Source organism: Hibiscus syriacus, unplaced genomic scaffold (assembly GCF_006381635.1).
Source record: "Hibiscus syriacus cultivar Baekdansim isolate YM2019G1 unplaced genomic scaffold, ASM638163v2 tig00110858_pilon, whole genome shotgun sequence".
NCBI lineage: Eukaryota > Viridiplantae > Streptophyta > Magnoliopsida > Malvales > Malvaceae > Hibiscus > Hibiscus syriacus.
In genome coordinates this window covers 384263-409529 of record NW_024062890.1, presented here as the reverse complement: position 1 = coordinate 409529, position 25267 = coordinate 384263, and the positions used below count along the sequence as shown (strand labels likewise).

At 33.0% G+C, this 25267-nt stretch overlaps 2 protein-coding genes across 2 annotated transcripts; both read left to right on the top strand.

Annotated features, from left to right (window-relative positions):
- Window positions 1–173: 173 nt before the first annotated feature.
- Window positions 174–2144, top strand: LOC120143519 (cyclin-C1-1-like). Its single transcript, XM_039157824.1, has 4 exons — window positions 174–269; window positions 874–924; window positions 1406–1553; window positions 1904–2144. Exons 1-4 carry the CDS (start codon window positions 199–201, stop codon window positions 2003–2005), a joined length of 372 nt encoding a protein of 123 aa, XP_039013755.1. The 5' UTR covers window positions 174–198; the 3' UTR covers window positions 2006–2144.
- Window positions 2145–21045: 18901 nt separating this feature from the next.
- LOC120143549 (GTP cyclohydrolase 1-like) lies at window positions 21046–23312 on the top strand. The gene is made up of 2 exons (XM_039157849.1): window positions 21046–21583; window positions 21933–23312. The coding sequence occupies exons 1-2, from the start codon at window positions 21373–21375 to the stop codon at window positions 23090–23092; spliced, it is 1371 nt and encodes a 456-aa protein (XP_039013780.1). The 5' UTR covers window positions 21046–21372; the 3' UTR covers window positions 23093–23312.
- Window positions 23313–25267: the final 1955 nt, after the last annotated feature.

Below are 25267 nucleotides of genomic sequence, written 5' to 3'. Positions count from 1 at the left end.
GGCATCCAAGGCAGAAGAAAGCACAGTGTAGGCATGACTTCTTGTATTTTACATTAAAAAATTATGTAATTACTTGTAACTAATCTGGTTGATTATCCTTTAAATTTCTTGAATTTGTTTGTTTACTGCAATTTCTGCCATATTTGCTTTGAAGCTGCTGATGAAAAGTATAGATGTGAAATCAAAGACATACTTGAAATGGAAATGAAGATCTTTGAAGCATTTAACTATTATTTAGTTGTATTTCATCCTTACCGCACATTGTCCCTGTAAATTTTTATCTTCTTTCCCATAATTTTTATGCACTTGTATTTGTATTTTATTTGCACCAATGATCTTGTGCATGGTTACCAATTTATTGTTGGAATAAGGAAGGAACAAATAGGGGAATAACGAAACAGTAACTTTTGCCTTAATAAGTTAGATTACTGTGGAGATCCAAACCTGTAAGGTCATTCTATCTATTATTTTGTCAAGCTCTACATCTAGTGCACGTCTTGTTTTTCCCATTTTTTGCTATTGCTCTTTAAAATCTTTCACATTTCCCTCTGAAATGATTTTGTCTATTATTTGATAGTAATGCATTTTTTTTTCATATAATTAGGTTAGCATTTAGTAAATACTTGTTTTTATATTATAGAGATGCAAATTTATGATAGACTCCCTATTAAACATTTCTAATGAACGTAAATTAAATGCAGCCTTATCTGGTAATCTACAGTTGATATGCGACTTTAAGACATACTTGTCTTTCCCAATACCAAATACAGTGGAACTAAGCTACTTTAGATTATTTCAACATTGTGCTTTCTGCTAATTATCATCAGGATTTTTTTTCACCTGGAATGTATCTTGTGCCTGTTACCTTGGCAGGTTGTTGCAGGATGCTGGCATGAATGATACGAATATGACTCAGATATCTTGGTAAGTATCAAAACTCCATCATCTGTACCTTTTGAAGTTAAAATATTTAATGCGTGTCTGAAAAATGCCAAAAAAAGTTCGATTTTTTCCCACAAGTCTTGAACTTGAAAAGGAGCTGCTGAAAGTATTTTGCCTTTGGCTTTGCCGACTATGTGTGGACAATGTTGCCTTTAACCTGACCTATGGAATTAAATAGGATCATATTTGTGCTATAGTCCATGTAGATTATCTTGTGGTGACTATTCGGCAGTATTTATTGAGAAACTGAGAATGAAAGTTGGTGGAGGTAGAAGTTTTGGATACTTGTATCTGTGAAAACTCTTTTGTTTTGAATATTTGTAGCTACCTGTCAATTCCATCGCTACCACACATGAGACTTGATAACTTTGGATACAATACAATTTCACAACACAAACATACCACAAGAAAAAAGTTCTAGTTAACTGAATAAATATACTACACATGGCATTTTGAAACACGGGGGACTTCTAAATGATACATACAAGATGGACCTTATTCTCACACATCCACCGTATTTGATTGCCTTAGCTTGCATATACATCGCTAGTGCATACAGGGAGAAAGATATCACCACTTGGTTCGAAGAACTTCGTGTCGATATGAATGTGGTTAGTTTTCTAAAGCTAAATTTGATACCAAGCATTGTGGTTTCTTTCGAGACATAAAATCTCGCTTCTTAATTAAAATCCATATGTAATACCAAGAAGTGGCTGCCTTTTGGAAATTTACTTTTCCATTTGTCTGGCGAGGCACTTTTTACCACCTATTTTTAACTGGGAAGAAATACATGCATTTTCTTTCTACTGTAAATTGCATGGTATTTACCGATCACCTTCTATCGAGCGTTGCTCTGAAGTTCGAGTTCTCTGCAATTTCCTCCCTTCATATCACAATTGAAATTACACTTTCACAACTGTCTTTATTTGTTTAACATTTAAAATTTTATTGAGACTGGCAGGTAAAAAACATCTCCATGGAGATTCTAGACTTCTATGAGAGCAAAATGATTGCAGATGAGAGACCAAGTACTGCTTTCATCAAACTTGCTCGTAAGCCTTAGATGGTTGATTGAAGCCGGAACCTGAGAATACCGGCATCCACAGCTACATGTCTCGATATTATTTTCTCGTCTGCTAAAAGCAACGAAACAGGTAATGATGTATCAGAAAATTAGCCTATTCGTATGATATACTAAAGTGGTGCTTTTAAGAAAACTAAACGCCTAATAACAATAATGTATTTCATGTATTTCTTAAAGTTAAGTAATTTGTAAGGAATAAACCTCGAACTCTTCATAAATTGATTGATCTACAGCGCATTGAAAAGGGGTCTGCAAATTTTTGCTAGACTAGATACCAACAATTGTTTATGCTCAAGCTAAGTTTCTTAAATGTATTTAATACTTTAATTGCTTATTGTTCATTCTATGATTAACTTGTTTAGATTTATCTATTTCAAGTGATATAGTAGAGTAAATTTGTACCATTGATCTTCGTAAAACTCAACGGTCAAAATTATTTTTTCATGCGAGGGATAGTAGGCTTTCAAGTTTGAGTCGGGGCGATAGCATCCACGAGGAATTTTTAGCACTTCTAAATCAGAGTACAGCATCTAAATTTCCTTTACCAAGTATCCATAATGTAGGACTCTTACTAAAATTTGGTCTATAAACTTCATCGATATATTTTATTTTATACTTTGATTTATCAAATGGAACTCGGGGTTATATTACCCTATATGAAAACTTGGTTCGTTATGATTTATAACATTTTTATAATATTTTATGAGTTTTTGATTGATTAAAATTGGGAAAAAATAATGTATTAACTCATTGCTCGTTCGAAATGAGTTCGAAGTGTTGCACCATATGCTAAAATGGTGCTTTTAAGAAAACCTTGCGGAGGGTAATGATTGATACTAAATGCGAAATTACAATAGTGCATTTCATGTATTTCTTAAAGTTTAGTGATGTATAAGTAAGAGTTAATTGCATCATATGTCCTCAAAGTATGCCCATCATTTTAAGTTAGTCCCTAAACTTTTAAATATTCTAATTTCATCCTCAAACTATGATTATCATTATAAATTAGTCCTTAAACTTTTGAACATTTCATTCCATCCCCAAACTATGACCTTCATTCAAAATTAGTCCCCAAACTTTCTGAACATTCCAATTTCATTCCAAACTATACATATATACTAATCACATCCATTGTTAATAAAACCTGAAGGCCGAGTTATATTATTATATGTTTGAAAAAAAAATAAAATTTAGGTTAAATTAGGGTTGAAACTAATTACATGCTTGGATGAATTTGTCATGAAATTGAAATGTTCAAAAAGTTTGGGGACTAAGTTATAAAGAGGGTCATGGTTTAGGGATGAAAATGAAATGTTCAAAAGTTTAATGACTAATTTATAATGATAGTCATAGTTTGGGGATGACATTAAACACGACCAATTTAAAATGAAGATTATAATTTGGGGACATATGATGCAATTAGCTCTATAAGTAATAAACTTCAAACTCTGCATAAATTGATTGATCTACATAATATTAAAATAGGCTCTGCAAATTATTGGAAGACTTGAATATAAATTTTTCATGCTAAATCTGAGTTTGCATGGAAGTTTCTTAAATAGTAATAAAATATGCATTAAAAGATAAATCAAACCGAATATATATAATTAATTAGTTAATCAAAAACGTTTTTAATTTGATTAAAATATAATACACAAAATCACCTGAAATACGTGGTTAGATCTCTAATTTTGTTTTTTTGTTTTCCCATCGAATATTTATCCCTTTGTTTGTCACTTTCACGAAGACACAATATCTAACCTGCCTCAACAAAATCATTAAAGGAAAAAAGGACAATAATAGATAAGGCACAATATCTAACCTGCTCCAAATCATCATTAAAGGAAAATGACAATTTCTATAAATATATTAACGATAATCATATTGTGATAATAATCATAGAATAAGTTATTAAATTGTGATAATAATCATAGGATAAGATATTAAATAAACAGAGTGTTTGGCAAATTATTCGTAAATCATTCATATATTATTTGTTTATAAAAATATGAGCACGAATAAAAAATTTGTCTATTTAATTAATCGAATGAGTTTGAAGAAATGTGTGTTTGGTTAGTTTATATTCACGAATAAATTTGTTTATACACTTGTGTATTAATTCATTTTTAGGCTCGATTATTAATTGGTTTATTAATATTAATATTTTTTTCTATAAATGATATTTAAAAATATTTATGTTAATTTTATTTATAATATAATTATTATATTCATTTATAATTCTATTATATATTATTTATGAATATATTTTTAGTTATTTATAAAATTTTCAATCGTGTATTCATCAACAAATTCATAAATATGTTGGTGAATGTTAAACTAACAAACATAAGATAACTATAAATAAATGAATACTAGTATACTTTTAAAATACTTAACAAGCTCTGACAGATTAGTAACATAAATAAACATTTGTTTTTTAAACTTGATTTATTTATTATCCTATCATATAATAATTATGGGAGTAATACTGATAAGTAGGGATGAACATGGGTCGAGTTGGGTCGGATTTTCGGTCAACACGACCAAACCCAAAAATTATGCTCCATCTACCTAAAACTCGACTTGACCCAAGTTTAGGGTAATTTCACGCGATCTAAATTCAATCCGTCTTTTTGATATAAAACCTAAATAAGATCCGACCAGAAATAAATATATTTATAAAAATATTAATTTTATTCAATAAAAATAGAGCTCTAATTGAAAAAAAAATAGAGAAGAGTATTATTACAATTATCTCTAAATATATATGATAGAATTATATTATTTTTAGGTTGAGTACATATTTTTCACCCTAAACCTGTCTCAGCCCAACTCGAACCCGATTAAAAAAAACAATCTGAAAGGGTCAGGCCGGGTCGAAACTCGTTGAATACGGGCATATATATATATAAATTATCCTATGTTTTCATGAACTAAATTATCTATAAGTCTATATGTTTTAGAGTTTGTGTTTTACAAGTTAAAACAAGTGTTTGGCGCATATTAAAACTAGAATTAAAGATTTTGATGAAATTTAGACACTTAAAGAATAAAAGACAAATGACATATTTACTTTTTGTAACATCCTCGACCGAAGCGGGTGACCTAATCCAATCATAAGTTTCACATTAATGCTACCAGAGCGACTCACAGTAAAAATCCAGGAAAAATTTAATTTTTTTGTTAATTCATTTAAAACCGTAAAATAATTTATAGATAAAAATACAATTTCAGAAAATCATTTAAATATTAAAATAAAATCCTTCAATATCCAGTAGTAAAACAAGTTTCAAACTCAAATATAAAAGCATAATACAACCTACATGCCCCTCCCTAATTATATGCACCGTACTCCGCAAGCAACACTGGTGGAACTCCTTTACTAATGTCAGTAAAAACACAAGATCAAACTCTTTAACCTGAAATAGTAAGTAACACAGTGAGCTTTGGAAAACGCAGTAATACATAACTACCAGATGAATGCAATAGGTCATCGGGTATAAGGTAAACCATAAATTCCTTAGCAAGATATCTATCATTAGATTCTAGCTGTGAATTTAGATTCCATTAGCTAAATCTTCAGTTACAAATAGAAATTTACGGTATTAAGGAAATATTCAGTGAGAGACAGATTCAAAAGATTAAATTGGGGAGTCTAGTGTGTTCCAACAAAACAGAGAAATGTGTACAGATCCTTTAAAAAACATTAGTAGTTTAAAACATATTTTAAAACCACAGTAATACCCTCCAACCGAACACCGATATGCGGTTCCATAGAACTGCATCCATAAGGACTTACCCAAGGCGTAGGTGCCAACCTAAGGGAGTACCTTGGGTCCATAAGGTATTACCCTAGCCGAATAGTAGGTGCCCTCCTGAGGGGTATGCCCTCAGGCCCATAAGGACTTACCCAATGTACCCAATATAGGAGTCACCCTAAGGGAGTACCTTAGAGTCCATAAGGTCTTACCACTAGGCCCATTGGACCTAGAAGCCCACCCAAGGGCCACCTTAGGTCCATAAGGAATTATCAGCTGATCGGTGCTGAACCTATATAAGGAATTACCAGTTTGATCATAATTGAACATGCAATAAGGAATTACCAACTGATCGATATTGAACCAATATAAGGAATTGTCAGCTTGATCAGAACTGAACCTGCAGAGACTTCATACCAGATCCAGAGTACCCGAAGAAAAAAAATTTTCAGACAGTAATCAATGGTAGCAGAAATAAGAGTTCAGACATATTTATTTATCAGTAAAAACAATAACTAGAGAACACATATCATATAACCATAGTTCATAAACATCAAATCAATACTTTAATAAATCCGTAATTTAAAAAAATCACATTCTAAACAGGTAAAACAATTATATGACATATAAGGAACACACTACATGATCCAATTATTTTTTGGAGGTACTTAGCAATTATCAAGCAGGGGAAACATGAAACTTCTACAAATTGATTGAATTTCAGAAACGATGTCCTTATAAAAAGGAAGTTTGATAGCTAGTGGATTCAACAGTCATTCAGGAAGTGATTTATCAAGATCATAGTATTCATATATTTTTCAGAGGCATTAAGTAATCAGAAAGGTATTCAGAATCTTTTACATCAGAGTTACTTGAGATTTCAGATATGACAATAGTGATTCCATTATTCAGGCAATCAGAGGCATTTTAGACATTTTGGTTTCTCGAAGAATTCTTAGTAATTTAACCCAATGAGAGTAAAACAAAAATTTATATAATTTAGGATTTATATCTAATTATCAAGATTTCGAGTCAAATTAAACTAACCAATTCCAACACTACGATACTTTCCAATCATTCAGACCGAGATACTTCAACATTATTCACTTCTTAATACTGATTGGTCTAGTTGAACTGATCACCTTCATAATCATCGTTGAATGTATCTTAAGGAGACGAACATGTATTTCAATGGTATTCATTTCATTTTTGTATTGCAAAGGTATCAATAAATATCGATGTGCTTGATTCGTGGTTCATAATCCTTATTGTAAAACCATCCGACCGATGTGGGTGACCCGATCTGATCTGAGGTGTCACATTAGAGCCACCAGAGTGACCTACAGTAAAAATCCAAGAAAAATTTAAATTTTTTCGTTAATCCATTTAAAACGTATAATAATTTATATATAAAATACAAGTTCAGAAAATCATATATATATATATATATATATATATATATATATTAAAAATAGAATTCAACCTACATGCACTGTACTCCGCAAGCAATACCGGTAAGACTCTTTTACTGATGTCGTTATAAGCACAATATCAAACTTTTTAACCTGAAATGGTAAGTAATAGAGTGAGATTTGGGAAGCTCAATAATACTAAACTACCATATATATATGCAATAGGTCATCAGGTATAAGTAAATCATGAATTTTCTTAACGGTACAAACATGATCAGGTTCTACCAACGAGCTCAGGTTTCAATAATCATTTCTTTAAGTAACATCAGAAAATAAAAAAGCTGAAGGAAATACTCACAGAGAGAGACTCGGGATATTAAATTGATAAGTCTAGTGTGTTCCAACAAATTATAGAAATGTGTATAGATCCTTTAAAAATATTAGTAATTTAAAACATATTTTAAAACCACAATAATACCCTCCAACTGAACACCGATATGCAGTTTCCCCAGAACTGCATCTATAAGGACTTACCCTATGCACACAGCAAATGAGCCACCCTAAGGGTCTTCTTAGTTCCATAAGAATTTACCAGCTTGATTAGAGCTGAACCTCTGTACTTCATACTCATACCTATACAATATCCAATAGAAATCAGATTGAGCAGTAACTTTAATATCAAAATCATGATCCAATAAAATGTTGTAAAACTGACAATGTAGTTATTTGAATCACATGAATTCCTTCCAACCGTATACCAAAATACAATCTCATACTAAGGGAGTGCCTTGGGGCCTTAGAGCCTACCCAAGGAATACCTTAGGTCCATAAGGAATTACCAGCTTGATCATGGTTGAACCTCCATACTCCAGCCTACACAGATAGTGTCCCAATAAAATAGTTCAAGTAGTAACCAGTAGATTCCATGATCCATAAATTAAGAACAATTATATTTTCCAGTGAAAACATGTAACCAGAGAACACATATCAGGCATCCATAATTCATAAATAGTAAATCAATACATCAATAAATCATAAAATCAAACAATTAAAAGATTCAGTAAAACAGTAATTTCAGTAAATCATATTTCATGACAGATAAAATAATCATATAACATATAGGGAACACACTAGAGGATCCATTTATTCTCTGGAGGTACTTGGTATTTATCTGGTAGGGAACCACAAAAATTTTATAATTTAATAAAATTTCATAAATGAGATCCCTATTAAAAAGAGTTCGGTCGCTAACAGATTAATCAATCATTCATAAAGAGATATATCAGGGTCATCCTGTGTTTGGATATATCTGAAGGGTATTTAAGAACTATTGATCAGAATTACTTAAGATTCATATATTCCAGGGGTAATTCAGTCAATCAGATTTACAACGACATTATAGTCATTTGATTCCTCAGAAATTTGATAAATCAGTTTAATACGGGTATGCAACAATTTATAGAATTCCAGATTTCAAAAATTTTAATAGGTTTCCAGTTCCAATCGCATTGTACAAATCCCAGAAAAAATAATACTTATCAAGTATGTAAGTAGAGAAAACTTCATGAATGTTTATTTCTTAAAACTGACTACACTGTAGAATCGAACTAATCACATTCAGAACCATCTTTGGATTGATCATGAGGATACGAGCAGGTATTTAAGCCGTATTTAATTACTTCCTGTATTGTAACAATATTAAGGCTAATTGACCTACTTAGGTCGTACTCTATAAACCTTAAGAGTGTTACCGCATTTAAAGCTTCAATGGTATCTTCATAATTGATCAAAAACATTTGCTCAATCCAAGTTATGAGGGTATTTAGGTCATTTTGGTATTCGAGATTGATTTATTCATTTCGAAGCTTGAGGGTATTTAGTCATTCCAGTTCTTGGAGGTACTTTTGGTCATTTTACACTTCAAGGGTATTTTGGTTATTTCCTTCAGTCCATTATTTCCATTTAATTCAATTTTCTGAACAATTCAAACATAAATAACACTTCCAATGTTTTAGCCTTTAGGTATTTGCTGATAAATCAATAATTCTAGATCTTGTACCTTATAGGATTCTAAAATCTAATTATCAGTGATTTTTTGAACAAATCATGAATTTAAAAGGTGATTTATTAGTTTATCGAATTAAATACAAATTCACATTGTACATTCACTGCCAAGGTCAGTCCGGACGATTTTTACCTTATAGGAGTAATCTCATAATTTCTTAATCAAGTATTCCCGACATTTAACCTTTAAAGAAATTAATCATAATTTTGGATCATGAGGTCAATTTATTTACTAACTAATCCCTAAACTTAGAATTATTTACGATCAGTCTATCAATTTTTTTTGTGAGCCGTCTAAGTCTCATATAGTGTTCTGCCTTTATTTCATATTCAGATTGAGTCCAATGATAATTAAATACACCTAATTGATCAACCATTTTCATTCATGCATTTGCCAATTATCAATGAGTTCCGAAAAACATACAAAATGTAGTAGAGTATTACCTCTATTTACAAGCCACATCAGTTAACCAATTAAACTATATTTGATCACCCTCAAACTTTAATTCCACGTCCTATAATGTCTCAGATACATGGCAAGACCAATTACATTAGAAACAAAACTTAAACATGAAAATTTGTATTGAATCGAGAGATAAAATACCGAACATAGCTTGCCAAGTTCGAATTTGAAAAAACAGACTTCGGATTCAGACTCAGGACTTCGAAAAACATAAAATATGACTTTTCAAAAAAATTAACTTTTTGGTCAAAGTCAAAATCAACGGGTCAGACCAGTTTTGGTTGACTTAGATTGGTCTGAGTTGACTTAATTCGGTTTGGGTTGACTCATACTGATTTGAGTTGACTCGAACCGATTTTAGAAAGCCCACTGGACAACGAACAAGCTCCATGCGCTGTTGACGCGTGAAGACGGCGACAAGCTGATTTCAGACGGTCGATTTTTCCGGGAGCATAACCATATTCAAACATAATCAAAACAACTTAATTTAACAACCACAACATGAGAAAACCATTAAATAAAGGCGATGAGAAACATACTCACGACAATCATCGACGGGATGGTTTCAGACGATGAACCTGGTTGGGTTTTGTCGGAATCTCCTGAGGAGCACAACGGTGGTTGGTGTGAGGCTAACCGGTGGCTGGAACGATAAAAATTATGAGAAACTGAAGGGAGAAAAATAGGTTTTCAGTTAACTTCTCAATACTCCTAGATGGCGGACGGTTAGGTATTTCGATGAGTGATCGGCTGGGGTGGGTTCAGAGCTTGATGGCGCTTCATTTGGGCTAGGTGGTGACACTCACTGACGGACGGTGGCTTCAAGTTGAGGAGGGCGATTATGGATGGTTTTTCACTTATTCGAGTTTAACGGTGGCTGATTCGGGTTATATGAGGGTCAGGGATGGGTCATCGATTGCTGCCAAGTCTGATGGCGATGACGGTGTACTCCAACGACGACCAGAGGTGATTGATCAAAGGGCGACGTAGACGATTCGAGTTGGTGAAGGAGATGGGTGGATTTTGGGGTTGATTTACGAATGAGTTTTTTAATGGGTTAGCACCCAACAAAATTATAATAAAACATATATTTTATTAATTTAAACATAAATAGAAGCCTAGCCTAGACGGTTAGGGCATGAGCGACCATACTAGGGAGACAGGGGTTCAAACCCCTAGGCCACCAACTCTATTTTTTCTACTAACAAAAAAATAGGATATTTCAGGTTTAAGTTCCTAAACTTCCTACAGGTTCCAAAACCGAGTTGAAAACTTTAGAAACTTGCAATTCGGTCCTCAACTTTCTTTTAATTAAATTTTGGGGGTGTTATACTTATGAACAATACAACATATAAGTTCATAAGTGTTTCCAGACTTATCTCAATCATCCACTTAATTCTAGGTCATTGAGGGTACTTAGGTAATTTAGTATTCAAGTTTATCTCGGTTATTTTAGAGTTTCAAGATTAATTCGATCGTTTCAACAATTCAAATACATACAATACCTCCATTTAGTTCAACTTTGTCATATAATATAGTCATTTCGAGCAATTCAGATGTGAAAAGTACTTTCGCTAATTTAGCCTCCGGGTGTTCGCTTAGGAATTAGGAATTCTAGGTCGTTTTCCCATTTCGAGGATATTTCAATCATTTCATTTAATTTTGACATATACATTACTTCTAGAAAATTGGTCTTTAGGAGTTTACTCAAAAATCAAAATTCCAAGTCTTTTACCATCTCAGAGGTTAATATTGATTAACATGGTTACTTTCACTTTTAGGGAAAATCCTTGTCTTTTACATCATACGGGTATTTTCGTAATTTCTTATCTAAGTATTTACGACATTTAACCTTTAACAAGATTAATCAGAATTTACGAGTCCTGAGATTAATTGATTTACTGATTAAATCGCTGAACTTAGATTTATCTCTTATTGATCTTCTAGTTCCTTACACAAGTCAATTGAGTCTTATTGGGTTTGTTGTCTTTATACCCTATTCAATTCTATTTCATCAATAATTAACTCTATTTAATTGACCTATAACTCTAATCATGGATTAACAAATCACCAACATGTACCATAAAACATGCATAGGGTAGTAAAGTATTACCTCGATTTTAGAAGCACACTAGTCTATCATTTTAATTCCATTCTATCACTCTCAAACTTTAATTTCATGTCCCATAATGTCTCGGATGCATGCAAAAATAAATTACATAAAAAACAGATCTTAATCTGGAAAAATAGATCGAATCGCAAGATAAAACGCTGAAAATAGATTACCATGTTCGAATTTGGTGAAACAGACTTTGGATTCAAACTCAGGTCGTCGAAAAACATAAAATATTACTTTTCAAAAAAATGACTTTTTGGTCAAAGTCAACAGTCAAATGTCAAAGTCAACGGGTCTGGTTAACGGCCAACGGGAATATCAACAGTCAGGTGAAAGTCAACAGTTTGAGTCAAGGTCAACGGTTAGATCGTTTCGAGTTGACTCGGGTCGGTTTGATTGACTCAGACCGGTTCAAACCGATTCGGGTCGGTTCGATCCACCTGGACTGTTCTAGAAGATTTCTAGAGCGAGGACGAGCCCCACGCGTACGCGGCGATGCGTGGTGGTGCTTGGCGGCGGCGGCGAGGTCCATTTGGTCGACCGAGCATTCCACGAGCAACCAATCATCATTTACAACACTAACAACTCGAAAATTAGCCAAGAATCGTAATAAATAACCAAATAAAAGCGTTTGGAAGCTTAACCACGACAGACGGTGAGAACAACGACGGTGGACGATGAACCCGATTGGATTTTCGTCGGACCGATAAGGGGAACTCGACAGGAGTGGCGGTGAGGCCAACCGAGCTTGGGATCAGCGTGAAAACGATGAACAACGATGAGGATATTTTTTATGTTTTCTGACGCCTCAACCGGACGAACGATGTCGTTTTGTATAACGGTGATGATTGGGGTTTGGTCTAATGAGGGAAGGGACTTTAACAATGGTGATGATTCGGTGAATTACCAGAGGGGTTTTGGTTGAGAAAAGACTTCTTGAATTTCCAAAACTGGCCCAAAAGTTTCAGAAACTCACAATTTAGTCCATAAATCAATTAATTAATTCTATAAAATTTAAACTGAAAAATTGGGGGTGTGACACTTTTATTAAAATTTTATCTTTATTTTTTTAGTAAGATTAATAATCCAAAAAGACTATAGTCTATAATATGAACTCTTTTCTTATTTTGTAATAGAATTGGTATAAGTAAAAAAGATGCAATTTACTCTCTAAATTTTCTTTCGTTTCTTACATGATAAAAATAATCACTGCCATATAAATGATCATTAGTACATGTGCCAATGATGTAGACATGCATGATTAAAGAAATAGCAATGATACAAAATGAAAATATTCATCACCGGCCAAAGATGAAGCAACGTGGCATTTTGCTTCTAAACAAAACAAATCCAAATAATGAAAACACTTATTTGAATTTTATTTAGAATATCCCATCAAATAAACGTTCTTTTGACTGGTGAAATGATAGTTTCTATTATGAGTTAAAAAGCTCGGGATATGAAATGATATAATAAGCTCGGGATGATGAGAGATGCTTTTATATTTATATCGTATCAATATTCGACAAGAAGGTTAGATCCAAATATCCATGAACTACTATCAGGGTAAACCTAATAAACCATATCTAAAATATCTTATTTTGATTATAGCTATGTTGCATGTGATATTATTATATGTACCAATGAATATTATATTATGGTTAAGTATATTATGATGTGTTCCATTTAAGTTTTGACTATCACTGTGCTTTTTGAAGTTTATTCAATTTGTGTAGGAGTTCTATTGTTGTAAAGTTTAGATTGCATTTCAGGACTTACAAGTCAATTCCCGGCTCTCATCACTGTAAATTTTTTTTTGTTTTCAAACTCCTAAGATGATAGAATGTAATCTTAGGTTATTTGGTCTTTATGCTAAACTAGTTATGCTTTGTCATGTTAAAGATTTTTGGTTGTTATACTAATATTATTGTTCATATATAAATTTTAAGTTTGTGTGGTAAAAATTTCCGTAGATTTAGCTTGGCATGTTATAGGTAAATTGCATGAGTAATGAATGCAATGGCGTATATTTTGAGTGATGAAATAGTAGTTAAGTGGATTAATGGTCATATTTGGTAAATTCATTAAAAAATTAGGAAAAATCATAAAACATCTAATAAATAAAAAAAAATCATTTTCATATAGCAGTTTTTTCCTTCAATTTTTTAAGTTTTTGAAAACTATAATATTTAAAAAATCATAAAATTTAAAAATAAAGGAAAAAGAAAAATATTAAAAAATCAAAGATTCAAAAAAAAGTTTGAGAAGTCGTATTTTTAAAAAAAATTAAGGGTCTATTTGTTTAGCTGGAATTGGTTTTCTGGAATTTGAACTACTAGAATTGAATTACTGGAAATTGAATTACTGGAAAAATGAATTACTGGAATTTGAATTCTGGAAAATGAATTACATTTCTGGAAAACGTTTTCCGAAAAATGTTTTCCGTAAAATGAATTACATTTTTCTGAAAAATATCTGAAAAATATTTCTAGAAAACGTTTTCTGATGTTTGGAATATACTATTTAAACATTTTTTTTACTAGTTGATGAGTTTTTAAAAAATTATTTATTACAAATATTAAATACAATAAATAATATTATTTATCATAAAACTTAATATTATTATTTTAATATATTAAAATTATTTTATTTATTATTAAATATTATTTTTATAATTTTATTAAAAAAAATATTAATATTGATATATTTTAGTGAAATAAAAATATTATAAATTATATTAATTATTTATTAAAGTAATCGTGTTATATTATATTTTAAAAATATTAATTAGTATATTTTAAATATCTTTATTAAAATATTATTATATTATTATATTAATATTAAATATATAAATAATATTTCATTATTAAATATATAAAAAATATTATATATTTATTAAAATAAAAATAAAAATATAATATCTTATATTATTATAATATAATTGATTATTTTATTATAATATTAAAAAAATAATATTATATTATTATAAATATTAATAAATATATATTTTAAATATTTTAATAATTAATATTTTGATGAAAATGATATTAAAATATTTTATTAATATTAAATTCATAAAATAAATTTATTTTGAGTATTTATTCTTTAAAATGAAAAGTTCGGAAAATGACTTACGGAAAATCATACCGTAAGTCATTTTCCAGAAAACACAAAGGAAATTATGTTGATCAGGAAAATGAATTACGTTGACCAACCAGTTTTCCTCCAACTAAACACTGGAAAACATTTTCCGGAAAACGAATTACATGAAACAAACATGGGATTTCGGGGAAAACCAATTCCGTAATTCATTTTACGGCAAACAAACAGACCCAAAGAATTTTCTGAATTTTCTATCGTTCTAAATTCTATTTGTTTGCCCTATTAAAAATATTAAAAAATATTTAAGGTTTCCCCGCGGTTTTTCCCTATTACCCGATGGGGATCTCCGTTTAAATCCCTGCGGTTTTTTAAGCGGGGACGGGTACGAGATTTTTAAATGGGGACGGGGGACCAATCCCCTGAATCTGCCCCGTTGCCATCCCTAGTTTTATTTTGAATTTGTCACATGTAGCTGGCAGGCCTATTTGATATAATTTGTTGTTGTTGTTTGATTTACAAAATATTAAATTATTTTTAGAGTAAGATTAAAATATTTGATATGTTTTTAAAAAATATATTTTCTTGATTTGCTTGTTTAGAAGAAATATAAAATTATATTAATTAAATAATTAAATACTATATTTTTTAAAAGATATATTTTATTAAATTATCATTCTATTAGATATATTAAATAAGTTTAACTTTCAAAATTAAACTATAATATATTATTATCATAATGTTATTGAATAATAGAACAATAAGAAAGTTAAAAAAAACGAAGATTGGGATTTTGAGTTAGCTGGTGGGTTATTTGCAAAATAACTAAAGTTTCAACATTGGATTGGAAACTGCTATTCGATTGTTGAAAAAATTCGAGGGTTTTCTTGACTTTTACATATTTAAGTAAGATATAAAACCAATCATTGGTTTCTAGTTGTTGGCCTAAAGTTAAGTAAGATAGTGTTAATTTGTCTTAAAATCCTATTAAGTAACCAACTAGGCTTCTTAGTACCCCTCAATTCTCTAGCGTTTTTATTGGTGCATCTTTTGTCTTCTTTGGATTCTTTTTTCATAGTTCCCCATAGCTTCGGCTATAGATGATTACTTGAGGTCATGTCCTTCTTTTAGATCCCACAAGGCGTATAGGGGGAGGGCTCGACAGAGTGGTGTAAATGAGACTAGACTTAGAGTTTGTTCGTTGAATGTAGGCACATTAAATGCTAGGCTGCTGGAGCTGACCGACGTACTTAGTAATAGGAAAATAGATTTTGCTTGTATTCAGGAGACTAGGTGGAAAGGGGCTCGCCCCAAAGAGTGTAATGGGTACAAGTTGTGGTATTCAGGCGTAGATAATGCTAGAAATGGGGTGGGTATCCTCTAGGCTCAAGGAAAATGTAGTTGAAGTTTGTAGATATCGGGATAGGATCATGATGATTAAGGTTATTATAGAAGCGGAAGTGGTGAATATCCTTTCAGTGTACGCCCCTCACATTGGCCTAGGGGAGGGGGAGAAACGTTGCTTTTGAGATCAGTTAGATGATGTACTTAGGAGCATTCCGGAGGACCAAAGAGTTTTCATAGGGGGAGACTTCAATGACCATATAGGTAGTGCAACCGACGGGTATGACGGTGTTCATGGGGGTTTCAGTTTTGGTAGTAGGAACGAGAAGGGTCGAACGTTGCTTGAATTTGCTACTACACACGATATGGTGGTCACTAACTCCTTCTTTAACAAGAGAGATGTGAACTTGATTACGTTCCATAGCGGGGGACATTGTACCCAAATCGACTACATCCTGGTTCAAAATCGGGATCGATTAGCTTGCATTGACTGTAAGGTGTTCCCCGAAGAGGTATGTGCATCACAACACATATTGTTGGTTTTGGTGTTCCGTGTACACCACGGGTGGAGCACTCATAGGAGGGCTAAACTTGGTAAACCTAAGATCTTTTGGAAGAACTTACATGGAGCGACAGCTGATGACTTTAGGAGTAAGGTTTTGTCTATTAGAGGTTCTAGAACTACAAACTCAAATAATGCAGATATGTTATGGAAAAATATGGCAAATTTCATCAGAGATGTGGGAAAAACACCCTTGGGTTGTCGACAGGGAAGGTCAAGGAACATAAAGAACCATGGTGGTGGAATGACGAAGTCCAAACTAAGGTGAAGACAAAGAAAACTTGCTTCAAGGAGTTTCTACAATGCAATGACGACGAAGAAAGATCGAGAACTAAACAAAGATACAAGGAGGCAAAGCGGGAAGCCAAGAAAATAGTGGCTAAAGCAAAGGATAAATCATACGAGGAAATGTACAAGAGATTAGACACCAAAGAAGGACAAAACGTCATCTTTAGGTTTGCAAAATCCAGGGAAAATTGGAAAAAGGATCTAGGTAGCATTAGGTTTATTAGGGACAACAATGGTATTTTTTTAGTGAAAGATCATTATATTAAGAGGGTTTGGGGTAGTTACTTCTTTGGCTTATTTAATGATGGTGCCTCTCCCTGTAGAGATAGTACCGTTGATGGGTCAGCCGACCATCATACTACGACCAATTACTGCCCTACAAGTAAGATTGAGTTTGAGGAAGTCAAAATGGCTCTTAGAAAGATGGGGAGGGACAAAGCTGTCGGTACAAATCAAATTCCTATCATTGTGTGGTTGGCACTAGGAGATGAGGGAGTTAAGTGGTCGACCAACATCTTTAATATTATTTTAGAGACTGCCAAGATGCCAGAGGAGTGGAGAGAGTCTACGGTGATTCTAATCTATAAGAATAAAGGAGATCCCCAACGTTGTGTCAACTACAGAGGTATTAAACTACTCAACCATACCATGAAGCTATAGGAAAGGGTGATAGAGGCTAGGTTGAGACAGGTTACTAGGGTTTCAAAAAATCAATTTGGCTTTATGCCATGCAGGTATACTACAGAGGCAATTCATATACTTCGACGGCTTATGGAAAAATATAGGGAAAAAATATAGATCTTCACATGGCGTTCATTGACCTTGAGAAGACGTATGATAGCGTTCCCCGCGAAACGATATGGAAGACCTTGGAAACGAGACGGATTCCAACTGCTTATATCCGGGCGATTCGTGATATGTACTGTAGATCTACTACATATGTCAGGACTACACTTGGCGACATCAAGGCTTTCCCGGTGGAAATCGAACTCCACCAAGGGTCGGCTCTTAGCCCTTACATCTTCTCCTTGATTATGGACGACATCTATTGTGCGACACCAGACGGTGTCCCATGGTGTATGCTTTTCGCTGACGACATTGTCCTAGTTGCTAAAACAAAAACTGAGCTGAATAATAGACTGGTTACCTGGAAGACTGTTTTGAAAGAAAAAGGTCTAAGGATCAATATTAAAAAGATAGAGTATTTATGTTCAAACTTCAGTGGGAACCAAAACGATGAAGGTGTAGAAGTATGCATCGAAGGACACATTCTTCCATCAAAGGATTGTTTCAAGTACCTAGGGTCTATGATACATAAAGATAGAGGTGTAGATGATGACGTTACACACCGTATAAAGGCGGGATGGCTAAAATGGAGGGCTGCTACTGGAGTTTTGTGTGCAAAAAGGTGCCTCTAAAACTTGAGGGAAAATTTTATAGAATGGCAATAAGACCAGCGTTGCTGTATGGATCAGAATGTTGGGCAATCAAGAAAGATCACGTAAGGAGGATGGAGGCCGCATAAATGAGAATGTTTCGATGGGCATGTGGTAAGACTTTGTGGGACATGACACCAAACTCTGCTATTAGGATGTCCTTGGAGTGGTGCCTGTATCCGAAAAATTGAGGGAGGGAAGACTACGATGGTTTGGGCATGTCCTTAGGCAAAAACCATATTATGCGATCAGAAGGGTAGAGTCGATTACAGTCGACGGTGTCAGAAGGAGAGGACAACCAAGGCGGAAGTGGGAAGACTGCTTGAGATCTGATTTGAAGGATCTAGCCCTTACCGAGGACATGACCTCTGATAGGAAAGTATGGAGACTTAAGACCAGGGTAGCCGAGTAGTGCGAGTCACAGCCATAGGGTGTAACATCTCTGTCTTCTTTCTAATGCCTTTGTAGTAATTTTCATGACTTCTATTTTTTATAAGTTTCTCTCATTGGAATTTATGAGGGCTTAGAAGTAGGGTAGCGAAGTAGTGTTGCCTTAGTTTAGTTTTTAACCCATTTGACTTTATACCTTCTCGTAGCTTGCTATCGTTGACTTCTGTGTATCATTCTCTTTAGGTTTCCTCTTTTTAAATTTATCTGGGTCTTACGTTTCTGTCTATATGCAGAGATTGCATATGAAGACTGTTCAACGATGTATTTATTTATTTATTTATTTATACATGCATTACATTTTAGCTTTATTTTTAATTTCCTAACTGCCGGAGGTCTTCCACGGAAGTTGCTCTCAACCTGACGTTGGGGGCAAGCTACTACCCTACCTCCCTCTTACCCCATTGCATATGAGAATATGATTTTGTTGTTGTTGTTATTTTTATCATAATTTAGTCTAAAATATATACATTATTTAGATTCGTAAAATTTAAAATATGCTTACAAGTTACAAATATTTTCTTGGATATCGTAATTTTCAGTGTGTCGTTTTCTACGTGAATGCCTGTACCGGACCAAAACTTTCATCTTATATTGCAATATATATAAAATAAAATTATATGGCTTTTTTTATAAATAAAAAAAAACTTTGGTTCCTAAAAGTGTAATAAATTGAATATATTTTATTTTACGTGGCATAAATAATTAATATTAAAATGTTTTTTATTACTAAAATAAAAAGTATGTTTTAAAAAATACTCTTTTATTTCATTAAATTTATTAATAATTGATTTTTGTCAATTTTTTTTAATTTTGACTCATTATTATTTAAAATTTATTACTGAAAAAAATATATTTTAAAAACTTTAAATCAAGTAATTTTTAAATATATATTTTTATAAAAGTCAATTGTTTTAAATATTTAAAATAATCATGGCTAAAGTTTAAAAACTTTAATTTTTAAAAAGTCAATAATAGACACATTTAGTGGGACAGGAAATACACATTAAGGATTTATAAAATACATTTTTAAGTTAACATTTTTTATTTAAAATTTAAATCATCAGATTTGAAACATAAACCAAAATTATAAAAAATGATTAGATAAAATTGAAGTACAAAGATTTTATACTTCTAAAAGAATAAGTGTTCATGTCAAAACACAATTATTAATAAGATTGATTCAAGTGGTAAGCATTTTGATATCGTTTAAGTAAGACTGAAGTTTTAATTTCTATGTATATAAAAAATTTACGTCGAGAAATTCACCTACCAAAACTAAGTATATAACACGAGCTAATCTAAATTAATCTTAAAAGAATCGAAGAAGAAAAAACAAATCCTAAAGACCTAAACAATATGAAAATAGAAATAGTCATTTACTGCATATGATAGGAGAGGAATTGCAGACAGTTCTGAAATCAGTCTCGAGAACAGGGAGGCTGTGGTGTGATCAGTTAAGGAGATGATCCAGGCTAAGCTAAGTGATAAGTGTATTGATTGGTCTGATAATATTAATTTGAATTTATATTTTGAGTGGGGAGTTTCTCTATAGCTAAGTGTAGTCGTTGTTTTCGTTTATAATGATATTTTGTGTCAACTTTGATGTTTTCTAAAAATCTTCAAAATATATTAAATAAGATATATATATATATGTATATATGTTTATTTCGTTAATAAAATAATATTTTGGTCCCGTAAGATAAAAACCAAAAATCAATCTTTATAGAACACGATGATTAAAATGACGAGTCTTTGAAATACATTACTGTTAAATATTTAGTAAAAAAAAAAAAAGTTGATGATATTAATCTTTACGTAAAGATAAAAATATAGAATTTTACTTTTGTCTCAACTCCATTTTCTTCGTAAAATAATAACAATATCAACTGCCAGAAAAACCTAAAATTTATTTCTATTAACCCCCTCCAATTGTCGGTGTGCCACCGCCGTTGTCTTTTTCTTGGCGTTGGCTCCTTGTGGAGGTGGTGGTTGAGGCAGTCAGGCCTAATAGATTTCGAATTCCCAGAAAAAGAAATAATTTCGGCATTTTTTTATTAAATTTTTCATTATAAAAACCATTGGAGAAGATCCATATATTTCATAGACCAACGGCAATCCTACGTACCTCTTCCTTTATTTCCTTGGTTTTACTTCTTTCTCTGTTATTATCTTTCTTTTTCCTTCTTTTTAGCGTCTGAGTTCCTCTGATTTTATTAGTTTCGCGTAAAAAAATTGGATTAACACTCTGATTTTCTGGTTGATTTTCGGCTTGTTTCCAGCTTTGGGTTTTCATTAGTTCCTCCTTTTATTTTGAATTAAGTTTGTTTTCTTTGTTTTATTCTCTGGTTCTGTCAATGGGCGTGGGTGAGTGTCATTTCTGTATTGAGCTCGAGAATGGAACGGAAATGGGTGGAAATGACTTTGGTTTGGAGAAGGAGACACAAACTATAGCCATTGAAGACGCTGTTAAAGTTCTGTTGCAGGGCTTGGGTGAAGATATCAACCGAGAAGGCATTAAGAAAACTCCTCTTCGTGTCGCCAAGGCACTTCGAGAAGGGACAATAGGTGCGTTTCATGTGCTTTCGTTTTTCTCGATCATATAGTTTTACAGTATACTAATTGCCCATGATTTTATGCTGTTAAATTTTACTACAACTTAGGCGTTTGGTGATGCAACTTTAAAGTGGAGTAAGATTTTGTTTTCAGCTAAAACTTGTCACCATCTTCGATGGTGATGGGTTTGATCTGTTTTACTGTTTATATTTTGCTGCATATGAAGTTTTTGATGTTCATATAGTGATACATTTGTACGAGAAATTGTACACTTTCTTGTTCATCTCACACACATGCATCATGCATGTGCATTTATAAATGTTTTGTGTTTGATCAAGGATTTTCCATTACTTTTTTCCAGGTTACAAACAAAAAGTGAAGGATATCGTTCAGGGAGCTTTATTCCCTGAAGTGGGTTTGCATGATGGAGTTGGTCATGCCGGGGGAGCAGGTGGGCTTGTGATTGTTCGAGATCTCGATTTCTTCTCGTATTGTGAGTCGTGCTTGCTCCCGTTTCAAGTCAAATGTCATGTAGGTTACGTGCCATCGGGTGAGCGTGTCGTCGGGTTAAGCAAACTGTCTAGGGTAGCCGGTGTATTTGCAAAACGACTGCAAGATCCACAGCGTCTAGCAGATGAAATATGTTCAGCTCTGCACCTTGGAATCAATCCAGCAGGGGTTGCTGTAATACTCCAGTGTTTGCACATTCATTTCCCAAATCTGGACTCAGTCTGCCATGACTCAAAGCATCAAGGATGGATAAAAGTTCATGTCTCTTCAGGTTCAGGGGTTTTCGAAAACGAAAACTCCCATGCTTGGGGTGACTTTATGGGACTCTTGAAATTCAGAGGTGTAGCTGTGGAGAAATTTCCAACAAGGGACTCTATGACAAAAAGTTGGTGCCCTTCCTATGGTTCTTCTGAGATTGTAGCAGCCAACCCCGGAATGGTTGCTGCAGTAGCTTCAATACTCAGATCTTTAGGTGAGGATCCATCAAGGAAGGAGCTTGTTGAAACTCCATGCCATTTCGTGAACTGGTTGATGAACTTTCAGAACACGAAGTTGGAGATGGCGTTGAATGGCTTCACTTGTGGCGAATGCTCCCACAATCATCAACAGATGCATTCAGAGTTGAACTTATCATTTTGGTCTCAATGTGAGCATCACTTGCTTCCTTTCCATGGTGTGGTCCATGTAGGATACCTGTGTCCTGAAGGATCTAAACCCATTGAAAAGTCAGTTGTGCAGTCAATAGTACATTATTATGGATTCAAGCTACAGGTGCAAGAAAGACTGAGTAGGCAAATAGCAGAGACGGTTTCATCAATCACAGGTGGTGATGCCATGGTAGTTGTGGAGGCTTACCACACTTGCATGATTTCTAGAGGGATCGAGAAGTTTGGAAGTAACACGGCCACTGTTGCTGTGACGGGTCGATTTTCAACCGACCCAGCTGCTAGGGCTATGTTTCTGGACATCATTCCAAACATTGCAACATCTGGAATTGCAGTTAAAACCTGAAGTTCTTTGCCAGGGCTAATACATCATGTCAGTCTGCCTCATTTTCATGCTTTTTTCAGTGTGTAGAAACGTGGTCTTATTTGTATTGTGTATAATTTCTTCCTGAATTGCTAAATTGTACCAGCCTGCGTATGTCCCACTTGATTGTTTGTCTCAGAAGATCGACATCGAGGTCTTCTTATGTTGTTCTTAGTAAAATAAATAAACCCCCCCTAGAAAACGTGGGAATTTGTGTTATCATTATTCACGTTCTATTTTAAGGAAAAATCTATTATCAAAGTTATACATGCATTAATATGCGACATTAATTTTCTTTTTATGTACTGCATGACTTTTAACTATAAAATTTAAAGGGATACGATCTAATTATATTATGTAAAATTCTTTTAGTTTTACACTAAACTAAGACCGTTGGATGAGTGAAAAATAGAAAGTTGAGATTAACGGTAGTAAATGAGAAAATATTCACTAGAAAAAAGAAACAAAGAGTTAATCTTAATCTTCTATTCTCACTCATTAACGGTCCTAATTTAATGTAAAACTAAAAGAGTTTCATAATATGTAACTAGTAGGGGTTTGCAAAAAGATCTAACCGGTCCAATCCGTTGACCCGAGATTTGAAAATTCGAATACCTAATTTGTTTTTTTTATTTTCGGATCTGATATCCAAACAAATTGGATAATCGGATCAAATACAAATAGAATAAATTCCAATTTTGGATTATCCCAAAATTTGAAAAAAAAAATGGGTATTTAAATTTTAGATAGTTTTTAGCCCAATAAATAAGAAACCCACTAACATATTAAAACTCTAGCCCAATAAAAATTAAGATATTTACTTATTGTGTATGAATAATTAAATATAATATATATATATATATAATATATAGTAAAATTATCGAATAAGTTGCATAAAGTCACAGAATATAAAATTATTTTGTATCAAATTAAATTTTATATTTAAATTCGGATATTTGTTTTTTTTGGGTCAAATATGAATACATGTTTTAATTATCCGAAATTTCAAATATCTAAATTTTTGGATTATATCATATTCGGAATTTGTACACTTGTAATAACTGAATCCTAACCCATTTACAAGTGTTCATTAATTTACATTTAATTGAGATTATCGTATTGTTTGATGGTTTGAAATTGTATTTATAACGTCATTTACTTTTTTTTTCCAAATTTAGATATGTCTGAATATTTAATCTAACTCGACTGTTAAATACTACAAACATAACATCGTATCTGATATTCGATACTGCTCCGAAGCTGTACAGTCAACTTCCCAATATTTTTCTGCAACAACAAATATTTTATTTATTATAGAATTCATAACTGAAACTCAAAATTTAATATCCATCTAACCTTGCGAAATTCATAATAACTTATCGCTTATCACCTTTAATTTGAAAGTCGAATTTCTTCGCAAATATCCACACTCGTTCAGCTTCCTTAAGAATTAGTTTTTTCACTTATTGAGATCTGAATCAAACAAAGAGGTATTTATCAGATCGCAGTAAACATCTCGATTCTTATTTCCTTTTTTTCTTCATTGTTTTATCCTTTTTTCCCCTCTGTTATTCCAATAGAGTGAAATTCGAAAACCATTTACATATACATTTTTTATAGAATGCATTCATGTTGTTTATGAACAGTATCAAACCAGACAAAAGAAGCGGACATTACTTGGTCCTTTACCTTATATGTGCCGGATAGCGTACCAATCTATGCCAGGTTCTGGTTCCTGAGCATGCCTCCTGCTCCAACTTCCAAGGTAAGCCACTGCTAAGGCAATCCCCAGCACCATTGCTAGCAGATATACAGACTTTGCCAACTTGCATGAGCTGCTCAAGCAAGCCTTGGATCTCATGCAGCTTCAAATCGAAGCTCTACTATCAGATCTCAAACCCCAATTTGCCTTCTTTGATTTCTTACAACGCTGGCTTCCGAAACTCTCCTCTCAACTCGTCATCTAGACTTTTTGCTTCTCGGTCTTCGCTGCCGCCATATCTGGTGCTTACCTTACCGTCCGCGCTAGGCTTATTGGAGTTGAAACCGAGGAGAGGAGCCCACGGTTGAAGACCTAAAGAAGCCTGCATGCGGGTTCCCAGAAACCTCGGTTACTTCTCTTAAAGCACACCTGTAACGGAATGGAAGGTCCTTACC